Source organism: Archocentrus centrarchus, unplaced genomic scaffold (genome assembly GCF_007364275.1).
Source record: "Archocentrus centrarchus isolate MPI-CPG fArcCen1 unplaced genomic scaffold, fArcCen1 scaffold_37_ctg1, whole genome shotgun sequence".
Taxonomy (NCBI): Eukaryota; Metazoa; Chordata; class Actinopteri; order Cichliformes; family Cichlidae; genus Archocentrus; species Archocentrus centrarchus.
This window is the reverse complement of record NW_022060264.1, coordinates 462,425-474,766: the sequence shown is the minus strand read 5'-3', so window position 1 is coordinate 474,766 and position 12,342 is coordinate 462,425. Positions and strand designations below refer to the sequence as shown.

General features: G+C 41.0%; 1 protein-coding gene across 1 annotated transcript in view; it reads left to right on the top strand.

Moving 5' to 3' along the window:
• The window catches only part of tmem132a (transmembrane protein 132A), a 37,353-nt gene extending 29,892 nt beyond the window's left edge, over nt 1–7,461 (top strand). The window contains exons 12-14 of the mRNA XM_030724601.1: nt 2,637–2,856; nt 2,945–3,136; nt 3,264–7,461. Coding sequence (XP_030580461.1) covers nt 2,637–2,856; nt 2,945–3,136; nt 3,264–4,211 — 1,360 coding nt within the window. The 3' untranslated portion in view covers nt 4,212–7,461. The remainder of the gene's footprint in view (nt 1–2,636; nt 2,857–2,944; nt 3,137–3,263) is intronic.
• The last annotated feature ends 4,881 nt before the right edge of the window (nt 7,462–12,342 follow it).

Sequence of the window (12,342 nt, the reverse complement as noted above, 5' to 3'; positions counted from 1 at the left end):
CTCACAACCAAACTTGATACATAGAGTTAAATAACTGGGAACGTGTCTGGGGAAAACCTGGTCTTGTTAGGAGAGATGGCATCTTTGGATGGAGCAGCTCTAATTTCTAGAAATCTGGCAAGATTTATTAAAACCCCTAAAATGTGACAACTCTGGGTTGAGTCCAGGAAGCAGAGTTGCAGTCTTACACGCCTCTCTGCAGTTTCTCTCCTCCTGCCATCCCTTCAACACCCCATCCCCATAGAGGCGGTGCCTGCTCCCAGACCACCAAAAAGCAAACCTAAAATCAGCAAAAAACTATATAAGCAAATTAATAGTAATTCGAAAAGAAAAAATAATATAGCATCCTCAACCGCACCAAAGAGTAAAACAGTTAAATGTGGATTATTAAACATTAGGTCCCTCGTTTCTAAGTACCTGTTAAGTAAACATATGATTTATTCTGCCTTACAGAAACCTGGTTACAGCAGGATGAATATGTTAGTTTAAATGCATCAACACCCCTGAGTCACACTGTCAGAATGCTTGAACCATAGGTCGAGGAGGAGGAGTAGCTGCAATCTTCCACTCCAGCTTAGTAATTAATCAAAGACCCAGACAAAGTTTTAATTCTTTTGAAAGCCTGACTCTTAGTGTTGTCCAATCTGATTGGAAAATTCAAAAATCATTAACGCTTTATAATACGACCCGCAGGCTGACATAAGAACACCGTACAACCATGGTTATACCGTGAAAATGGCCGTACAACAGTGACCAAGGCTGGTTGTACCTTGAATAAAGCCGTACAACCCTGAATAATGCTGGTTATACTGTGAATAAGGCTGTACAACCATGACCAAGGCTGGTTGCACCTGAATAAGGCTGTACAACCATGAATAAGGCTGGTTGTACTGTGAATAAGGCTGTACAACCGTGAATAAAGCTGTACTATTTTGACTAAGGCTGCACTACTTTGATTAAAGCTGTTAGTACTGTTATTATGGCTGTACTACTTTGATTAAGGCTGTTAGTACTGTTATTATGGCTGTACTACTTTGACCAAGGTCGTAAATACAGTGAGTATGGCTGTATGACTGTGACTAAAATTTGCAGACCCATGTGACCTATATGTATAATGATTGAAGGGGCACAGGTATGTACTTTTTTAGTTATATGCATGTATGTGGAGGTGTATGCCCCCCCCCCCCCCCCCCCGCCCTGCGACAAAATGAAAGAAAACAGCAACATATTCCACAAAACAAACCGAGAAAGATTCAAGGTTATTCAAGGTTGTACAGCCTTGGTCACAGTTGTATGGCCTTATTCATGGTACAACCAGCCTTATTCACGGTTGTACGGCCTTCTGTTCTCTTCATTGGCCTGTTATAAGCGCTTTGAGTGCTCATACTGAGTAGAAAAGCGCTATATAAGAACTAGTCCATTTACCATTTACCATTTAAATCCAGAATAGAATTCAGGATTTCTTATCTTATCTTAAAAACCTCAGAGTACCATATCAGTCCTGCTGGCTTACTTGTGGTTCCTAGGATACTTAACAGTAGAATGGGAGGCAGAGCCTTCAGCTTTCAGGCCCCTCTTCTGTGGAACCAGCTCCCAGCTTGGATTTGAGAGACAGACACCCTCTCTATTTTTAAGATTAGGCTTAAAACTTTCCTTTATGATAACGCTTATATTTACAGCTGGATCAAGTGACCCTGAACCACCCCTTAGTTATGCTGCAATAGGCAATAGGTTATCCTGCAACAGGCCTAGGCTGCACTCTGTTTATATCCCACTGTTCATTTAATCATTAGTTATTATTAATCTCTGGCTCTCTTCCACAGTGTGTATTTTGTCCTGTCGCTCTCTCCCCTCAGCCCCAACCGGTCACAGCAGATGACCCCCCCTCCCTGAGCCTGGTTCTGCTGGAGGTTTCTTCCTGTTAAAAGGGAGTTTTTCCTTCCCACTGTCACCAAGTGCTGCTCATAGGGGGTCGTTTTGACTGTTGGGTTTTCTCTGTATTATTGTAGGGTCTTTACCTTACAATATAAAGCACCTTGAGGAGACTGTTTGTTGTGATTTGGCATTATATAAATAAAATTGAACTGAATTACTGCCAAGTTTGGATGTTGACTAAATTGATTGAACCACCACATTGGATTTTAATTTTGACAATTTTATAGAAGTTTAGACAAACTTGGTATATATGGTCTTCAGTGTAAGCCTCACAAAAGTTATCATTTCATTTTGGTCTGCAGAAGTATTTATCCATAACAATTAATCCAATCTGATGGCAAAGCTGCCAAAAAGGAAGTGAGCTTATATCTTGGTAATGCTTTGGCATAACAAGACCAAACTTCATAGTAGTCTTTTGGAACCATCCTGAGAATGTGCAAGGAATTTGGTGTAATTACACCTCTGGGGGGCGTTGTATTTAACAGAAGTGTGTTTTACCATACAACTTGCAGGCAGATCTTGCGTGCTATTCTCACAACTTGTTTCCTAACAACTGTCACATCTTGTGGCTCTCTCTTTTAAAGGAAGCCTGTGTACACATCATCAAATTGCTTCAATAGTTCTACTATAAATAGTTAGTTCAACAGGTGCCTAACATGTGCGTCAGGGTCTTTAATCCCTCGTGTGTTCTTCCTGATCAGGTGTGTGCCGGTGTATCAGCGCTCTTCAGTCCAGGTTCTGACTCAGTTCACAGCTCAGGACTCCCACAGCAGAACCACACACCACCTGGGCTCATCTGATTGGTTTGTGGATGTCACCGAGCTGGTCCATAACTGGCTGAGAGTAGAGGACCCCCGAGTGGCTTCCCTTGGTCCCCAAAACATCCTGATTGGTTTAAGACCCGGAAAGACATCATTGCATGTAGGTGTCAGGTGTGCATCAGTTAACCTTTATAGTTTCAATCCCCGAGCATCACCATCTCCTCTCTCTTGCTTTCTTTCTTTCTTAGGTTATCTCTGAGCAGTGGGATGGCATGTTGGGCAGATGTGACATCACTGTCACCTCTGATACTGTTACCCCTGGTGATCTTTCTGTGCAAGTGGTCAGTGGCCTTGGAATGTCAGTCAAGACCAGCTCTGGCCACCCCTCCATCATCACAGCAACAGTGACAGCCTACAACATTTTGTACAACTATCATCAGGTGAGAAAGTAGCCATTTAATTCAATTATAGAAATAGGACCAATTCCTGAAGTTTGATTAATTCTCTGATGCTGTCGCAAATTCAGGATCTAATAAACTACCCATTCTTATCATGTTCTCTCTGTAGGAGGCATCCATCAGCGTCTGGCTCCAGTTCAGTGATGACACTGCCTCCCTCCTCTCTTCTTTCAGTGACCTCCCCTTTTCTCTGCGTCTCTCCTCATTGGCTGAGACTGTGGTTATGGTGACACCCAGTTCCAATCAGCACATCTTTGCTCAAGGCGATGGAGGTGGGCCTTTACTGCGAGCAGAGCTTCTGGTTTCTACATGTGCTGATCAGCTGATTACCTCAAACTCTGTTAGTGAAGACAATGGGGAGTGGACAGCTTCTGAAGGACAAGAACGGACCAGGAGGCTGGCGAGAGGATCAGGCTGGATAAGAGTCAAGTTAGACCTGGATTTCCTGCAGCCAGTAGCTAAGAAGAATGAGGATGATGTGGAATTTGACTTTGACATTACAGACACACTGGTTGAATCACACAGCAATATTTACGCATCAAACAAAGATGACAGTTGGAATGAGAGCACCAGCAGTGACTACAATGAGAAAACAAGTCAGAGCATGACTGCCAGAAAGTGGAACAAGGTGAATAAGGGAGGTATAGTCAGTCGGAACACTCTGGAAAGAGCCGTCCTGATGCCAAGCTTGGATGAAGGCAAGATGTACTTCTTTCCGAGCCAGGAGAGAGGAGGGGGAAAGGAGGACAAGCAGGGACCTTATGAGATGGAGCTTGGCATGGGTGCTGTCCTCTCTCTGCTCGGTCTCTTTGTTGTCCTCTTCCTGGCTAATTGTCTGCCCTGCGCCCTGCGAGACAGGAGGATGAGGAGGACAGAAGAGAGAATGGAAGTAGAACTGGAGGGAGGCGCAATGGAAGATAAGGAGGAGAGGAAAAAAGAAAAGGTCAAAGACTGGAAGGCAGAGGAGAGGAAGAAAATAGAGGATGAATATGAGCTAAATCAGAAGCAGGCGGAGAACAATGAAGAATGTTTTAAAGAAGTAGAGATCATTTGCTGAATTTCAGGGAATTGAATACAAAACATCTGAATCGAGCAAGTCGATAGTGACAGCCATGCTATGCTCACCTTTTCTTTATGACACTCATATCAGGGTATAATGAACCAAAGCTTCAAAAGAGCTCAAAAGAGTTCAGACTATTCCTTTAAACTCCTTAAAATAAGAGCTTAATTTTTTTACAGTTTCTGCCTGAGCTGAGTTTTCATTTAACAAACAAGAAACACAAATTGATTTTTCTTTTTTCTAATTTTACCAGCATATTGATCAAGAGCAGCTATGAGCTATCACTTTTGCCCCCCACCTGTTGACAGTTTCTTTATACATTTAGTGGTCAGAAGTTTTCAAAGGAGGTCAATTAATAAGTGTAAATAATATCTCTCTTTTTGCTACATGACCTACAGTGAGTAAGGTAGGTGAGCAATACAGCTTTTCAAAATGTATCTTAATGTATATAATTTAGCTTTGTGGAACAAGTCCTTATTGTTAATCTCCTTTCCCCTCTGTGGGCAGTATTTATAGAGAGAAGTGAGATAAGTACACAAATACTTTTTCTGACATTAGATTTAATGTTAGCAGAAGGCAGCCTCATGCTTCATATGTTCCAAATCCTTTAAATGTGACTTTGGCAAACTTCACGAGCAGGTATTTCCTGATGGAACAACACAGAACAACATCTCTGGATGGCACCTACAGAATAATTTTGGGGCCTTTCAAAAAAGAGCACAAACCAGAATAAGTACAGGAGATCTTTATTGTCATGTACTCATGTTTTTAAATATGCTGACTGAGATCTCTTGTGTTAAGGTTCTTCGGTATGTAACACAATAACCACACTGACTGGACAACTGTTAGCATTCCTATGGGTTGTTTTAGAGTTTTATTTCAGTCATCAAAGATGCACTTTTTCAAGTATGTTATGAAAAATTTGACTGGTGTTGACTTTCGGTTAACCAGACTGAACTTAGGGGACTACGTTTCAGAGAAATGTATCATCTTTACCGAACCAATGTTTTTTGAATGATAAAACTGTACAGTTCCTTAGTTTGCAGCCAATGTACCGTAGGCCTACTGTGTGCTGTACAATGACTTTCTACCAAGAAACAACACGTTTAATGCTAAGCATACAGTAACTATGCTCTGTCATTTTGGTCAGTCATTATTTATGGTTTCATTTTAGTGTCTAAAATAAAGTTTTGTGTAGGAAGCTTTCTCCTTTTCAAAGGGGCATTTATACTGAGAAAGGGTAGCTGAATTGGAGCTGTTTACATCTGTAACTGAGCTGAATGTGGGTATACTTCAGCTGGACTTAAGAATTGTAAGGATCAGTGGCTTAAAGGCAGAATAAAATGTAACATGATGAGTCAGGAGGATGATGGAGTGCACTTGCAAACACTGTTGGAGGACAGCATGTTTCTTCCAGTGTCTGCAGTAGATTTGGGAGCTTGGATTCAGTAAGTCAACACTGTGTATGCTATGGTGCCCTGCGATACTCATTTCAGAGTTAAAGGGAAAAAAATCCACCATGGAAAAACAATGGTGAGCTGTGATGTAGCCTCTGGGATGCTCCTGTACCTAACAGCAGCACAGCGATCTTTTGTTTGGCCTGAATCTATCCATGGGGATCATCAGTTTTCTTAACCATTTATCCAGCTGTCAGAGGCTGAGTCACAGCGTACACCCTAAATAAGACGCCAGTCTATCACAGGGCTAGTCCATAGAGTCAGACCATAAAAATACAGGTCATCAACATTGAGCTGTTGAGTTAGCCAAAGTTTATGGCTGAAACCCACTGGCCCACACATGCCCACATGTCCTCCACCATGTTTGACAGGTGATGTGGGTGCCTCTGTTAATTAACTGTTCCTTATCTTCTCCATAGTTTTCTTTTTCCATCTTTCTAGTACAAGATCATCTTGATTTCATTCCAGTTTTTTTCCCCACAACTGGACAGACTCGTTTAAATGTTTTGTGGTCAAATTTAATCTGGCCTGCTTGTTCCTGAGTGTAACCAGTAGTTTGCATCTTGTTGTAAACCCTCTGCATTTATTGTAGACTGCCCACACAGACAAGAGGAGATCGGCTTGACACACTCGTGTGTCCAGACTTTTGACTGGTACAGTATATGTGATGTCTAAAACAGGTTTTTGATTGAAGACCATCTCACTACTGTACATTAGTAAACCTCAGCTGACAGGGATAAATATAAAAATCATAAAATCATCCCACTATGTATACCACAGTGTTCATTGAATAGGAGAGGACAGTTAACAGGTTTATATGTTTACTGTTTCAGTTATACTGGTATTGAGTAGACCTCTCATGGGACCTTGTGAGTGAGCTGGTTGTCTTTTCCTTGGTTGTGTGGCTGCCTTGAGTCTGACCACAGTCTTTATCCTCAGCTCAGTAGATGCATCTGTCATCTGCCAGGGTCAGCTCATTATGCTGTCTTCTATTGATGTTATAGCACTGAGCTACCAGATGTTTCTTGGTTATTGTGCTGGTCTTCTGCTCATCCATAATTCCCGCATGCATGGCATGTAACGTGTGTGTCTGTGTTGACTCTAACAGTGTAAAAAAGGTGGTGAGGTGAGCTGGTGGTCACAGTCCACCAGGACCTGAGTGGTGGATACGGCAGAATGCCATCATGAATCTCTGCCTTCCTGTCTTGTAGCATGAGCTGTGTTATTAATTACCAGCAGCCTTCAGTACATGGCATATTTGTCAACACCTGAGAACACCTGAGAGGAAGCCTATTTAGTACAAGTTAAGTATGAATAACATTAATCTAATATGCTCACATTTATGTGATGATTTTCTAGTCTTACTGACCACTCAAGTTCTTTAGACGACAAGCCATATTTTAGTGTATTCAAGCACTTTACGGCCTCACCATCCATGGACATTTTAGAATCATGAACTGAGATGACATGCAGGTCTTTGCACTGTGGGAAAAAGCCAGGGTACCCAGAGGAAACCCAATTTAACCAACCTTCTTGCTGTGAGGTGACAGTGCTAACCACTGTTAACTACAGTACTACTAGCACCCGTTTCCCAAAGCCCACTCTGCTGGACTTTTGCAGGTCCCTGAAGTTATTTTGTTTTGTTTAAAAAACAATGAGTAGATTTGTCTCATGCACACTGATATATCAAAACTTTTGTTCATAGTAAGTTGTAATATTCACTACACATGATTTGCAGCTGCTGAGCTAAAGCTTTCAAACCAGTGGACTGGTCCTTTGAGAGCTAATTGTTGCACTAAGTTTCATTTTAAATAAAACACATTTGGAAATATCAAATACAAGTAATCATGGTAGCTGTGTTATGTTCCTTTTGACCCTTTTTTTTCTGTGTTTGTGTGCACTTTTTTGTCAGCGCGTGTGACCTCTCTGCTCCTGAAGGTCTTTACATGTCCCTCTGCAGGTCTCTTCCTGAATGGGCTTCCCTGTTAAGGTGTCAACTGCTGATTAGCTGCTGTATGATATCATGCAGTTTAAAAAGCTTGGGCCCAGCAGTTATCTTCTGGGGCCTATTCCAGGAAGCAGGTTCAACAAACAGAGTTTAAAAACAAACTCTGAGATCAGCAACTCTCAGTTTCCCATTCCAGAACAGCTGATCAGGGTTAGTTCAGTCAACTCTGAGTATGATCACCCTGATTTAGCACGTGCGTGAGTAAGGAAAGAAAGCCATCGTCAATGGAGCACCGACACCAGAATTCACCATGGCAACGGGTAAAGAAAGAGCAGCACCTCCATTTTAACCTGGTGGATGGAGGATCGCACGTGCCAGTGTGGAGCATGACGAGTCACTTTAATCAGCCTGACCCACTCTGTCACCATCATAGACAGAATAAAAGGTTGTTATCAAATATATAATTTCTTCTATAATATCTGCTGTCATCATTTACACAACTTGAATCTCCATCAGATGAAGCTGAATCCAAATTTTTCATTGGATTTATAAAATCTAATTATTCAGCTGCAGCCTGACGGACAAACTGCAGGAGACAGAAAGTGAAGATAAAAATGAGAAACAGGTCAGACTGAGTTTACTGACCGACCTGTGTGTTAGAGACCGAGACAGCAGCAGACCCCTGGGACAGAGCTGACCTCAGGTCAGTTTTTATTTAATAAAAACTGTTTTTGCTGCAGTTTATGAAAGTTCAGTTTATGACCATTTAATCGTTTTAATAATCATACAGTAAAAATTGAATCTATTGATGGAATAGCAACCCCACTTTATTCATTTCTTTAATGGAGAATCTCATTGTTTCTGCCATTACTGGATACATCTGAGTAATGAGATTTCAAGTTTAAGCGTTTCTATTCTGATCTAAGATCAGCTTCACGGATAGATGATGGCTCTCTGACAGCCACAGCAGAGATGTTTCACTGAGTTACTGTTAAAGGTCAGAGGTCAGTCAGAGTTTCATATTTAGCTGAAAACATTGAGAGCAGCTTTCCAAGTCTGTAATGAATGTTAAGTTTTACCAATAAAGGCAAAGACATTATAATGAATGTCTCAGCTTTATAGGTTTTAAATATTTCAATGCAGTTTTGGGAGGATGACACATTTTAATCAAAGAATGCAGATCGTGTCAGTAAAATGAATCCAATATGAATGGATCCGGACTGGATGAGCTGGGAAATGACTGAAGCCTGAACTGGATCTGGACCTTATCCAGTCTGAATCCGTGATCCTGATCCATTTGGATCCTCCTGCTGTGCAGGTGGACTCGGACACAGTTTGCTGATCCGTTATAGAGCCTATGATCACAGATTTAGGTGATTTTCAGTGGAAAATATGTGGAGATTCATACACTGAATTTCAGACACCAAAACTTTCATTTAGTTCCGTTTTCAAATTTTAAAATCATTTCAGCCTCATCTTCACTCAAACATTCACATCATCTCTCTATCAGTGAGCTTTTACAACATGACCAATCATTGATCACTGATCAGTGTGTTCTGTGTTCTGTGGTGTAACAGTGATGCTACAGTAACTACAGTAAATGTTTCAGAGGAACTGACTGACAGTCTGACCGCTGCCTCATTATAAATCCGTGACATCATCGCTGTCTCCGTCCTTACAGCCTGTTGATGAGTGAATGACTGTAAAAGCTTCATGTAAATGGACTAGTTCTTATATAGCACTTTTCTACTCTAATTGAGCACTCAAAGCACTTATACAACACGTTTTCATTTACCCATTCACACCCATTCATACAAGCACTTCACATACATTCATACTCCAATGGGGAGCAACTCGGGGTTCAGTATCTTGCCCAAGGATGCTTTGGCACGTGGCCTAGAGCAGCCAGGAATCGAACTGCCAACCTTCCAATTGGTAGGTGACCTGCTGTTCCTCCTGAGCTACAGCCCCCCGTGTCATGTACAAAAATAATGAACTAATGTCTAACTGGGATTTCAGAGCTTGTAGAAACATAAATGTCTGCAGATGAATTCGCTCCTCTGACACACTGACAGCCACTTTATGAAGGAGGAAATGAATCGGAGTGTCAGACCGGTGGTTCAGGTGCAGCAGGACGGGAGGAGTCAGAGTTTGTTGTATAAAACCTGCCAGGTTAGGTTCACAGAGTCTGTTACCCCAGTAACTTACTCAGAGTTGGAGTTAGCTCTCTTTCTGAAACTGGAAACTCGAGTTTCCCTCATTTTAGGGTTAACAAACCCAGAGTTGTAGCTAAACCTGCTTCCTGGAATAGGCCCTGCTCTCAGCAGCGTTCTGGTGAGCTCAGCTGTGAGACCTTATTGTGCTCATTCTCTGTTTTCTTGTGAAGCAATCTTAGTTTTGCTTGTGCCTGTGCACGAACGCAGCGGAGCAACGATATTCTTCTTTTATAATCAACTCATTATTATCAGTATTACATATTTTAAGATTCAGGCATTAATCAAACACAATAACACAGTTATATTAACAGCTGCATTTTGACAAACATTTCAGCATGGTATGTATGGCTCCAACAGAGAGAAGTTTAAAAAAGAAACTACATGAAAATCACTGTGTGTGCACTTTCAGTTAAATACAAGTATTATTACTGCAGAACAGAAAAGGACTCAGTTACAGGACAGAGTCAAAGTTTTAGCACTGCGCTCACAGCTCTGAGTCATCCACCCATCATAGCTATGTGACTTACTAAGGTTTGGTGCTAAATTTAACGCTGAAAAATGGATGTGTTATATTGGTTGAGGGATTTGTGATATCAGAAAGAGTGCATTTGTATGATTAAATATTCTCCACCCAAGTTTTCATGCTGTGAAAGGGAAAGCTGTGCCCACACAAAACTGACACTGCACCTCTTTATTGTATCCTGAAAGCAGCTTTTTAACACCAAAAGCAAGTGCTCTGGTGGAGAGTGTAAAGCTCGCCCGTGGATACAGTTATTGTTGCAGTTCACCTTATTAAATATACCCTTGGGAAGCCAAGATACAAGATGCATGCAGGCAATAAAGATGTTTTTAAGGTGAACAATGGATTTGTAGTGTTTAACATTTTTAGTTAAATTATAAAAATATTCCATAATGAACACAACAGCAGTCAGATGGAACAGCACAAATCACTTTCCTGTTTATATTCTTTTCTCAGATCTGTAATATACAACATTTGTCAAAATGCAACAGTTAAAGGGACTCCAGTATCAGAAGTGTTTTAGATTGTCTGAATCTTGCAGAATATAACAAGGTTTTTGATAAATACCTAGCAATGCATGGCATGCAGGAAGAAAATATGGCAATGTGTGCATTTAAACACATAACACAGTTACTGTGTAACTCCAGCATGTGTATGGGTCAGGATCTGATGATAAATAATGTTCTGCACATCATACAGGTCAGCTGTTCCACAGGCTTCAGGTTTGTGTGGAGGAATAGTTTGTACTAAAGCAGCTCTCCTCTGCATGAATGCTTCCTCTACCTGAGCAGTCCGATATATCTATTACTCTGACTTCAACTCTGCGAAAAGTGGTAGAATTCAAAATTCCACTCAGAATAAGTGAGCGACAGAGGTGACATCAAAGTTAGTGATAGCAGGCAGCTATCCCCCAGGAAAGAATGAGAAGAGAGAAGACACATCCAGGAGAAGAGAGCTGAAAACAGCATGTAAGAATTGATCATGGTCAGACAGGTAACTTTATATGTTCTTAAATTTAGTCTAACATTTGATCACTTTTGTTCAGAAATGGCTGAATGATGATGAAATATACAGCTGTGGTCAGATGTTTAAATACTTTTTTCCAGGGTGGAATGACTGTACAGGTTACATCTTTAATGACTTTAATAGACAACAATTGGGTGTACAAGTTGAATTTATTTTGGATTTTCTCTAATCCACACAGGATCAGAATTATACAAACAGGCTCAAATAAATACATACACCAACTTAAATTTATTAAATTTGAATAAGTGGTGCTGAAGGTTCTACAATGTCTTAACATGACAAGGCTAAGGCCTGTTACCTTCTCATTAATGATCATGATTGACTACAGCTGGTAGTTTCTCTTTGCAGCATAAAAAGGATTAGTTTGACAGCACTAACTGTACTGGTCAATACTGAGAACAATGGACAAGCCCAAGGAACTCAGTGAATATCAATGGAGAAGAATTATAGATTTACTCAAGTTGGGAAGGTCTCTTGGAGCCATTTCTAAGCAACTGTAGATTCCAGGATCATCAGTTTAAACAATTGTGCATAATTGCAAGTTATTCAGATGTGTCACCACTTTGTCAGTATCTGGGAGAACACCCAAACTGTCACCCTTAGATAAGAAGAAATTGGTTAGAATATTCAGGAACAGCCCAGGAACCACCAAGGTGAACCTGCCATGAACTGGAAACTGCTGGAACACCAACATCCCTGTCCACAGTGGAGCAAGTTTTACACCGCCATGGACTGAGAGTGTATCAATAAACAAAGCCCCTGCTCCAAAATCAACACCTTTGAGCTCAAGTGAAATTGCTTGGCCAAACCAGATACCTTCTGGAGAAAAGTTTGATGGTCAGACAAGATAAAGATTGAGGTATTTAGCCTCAATGACAAGAGGTATGTCTGGAGGAGTAAATGTTAATCTTTTAAAACTAAGATCTCTATATCAGCTGTCAAGCATGGTGGTCGTAGAATC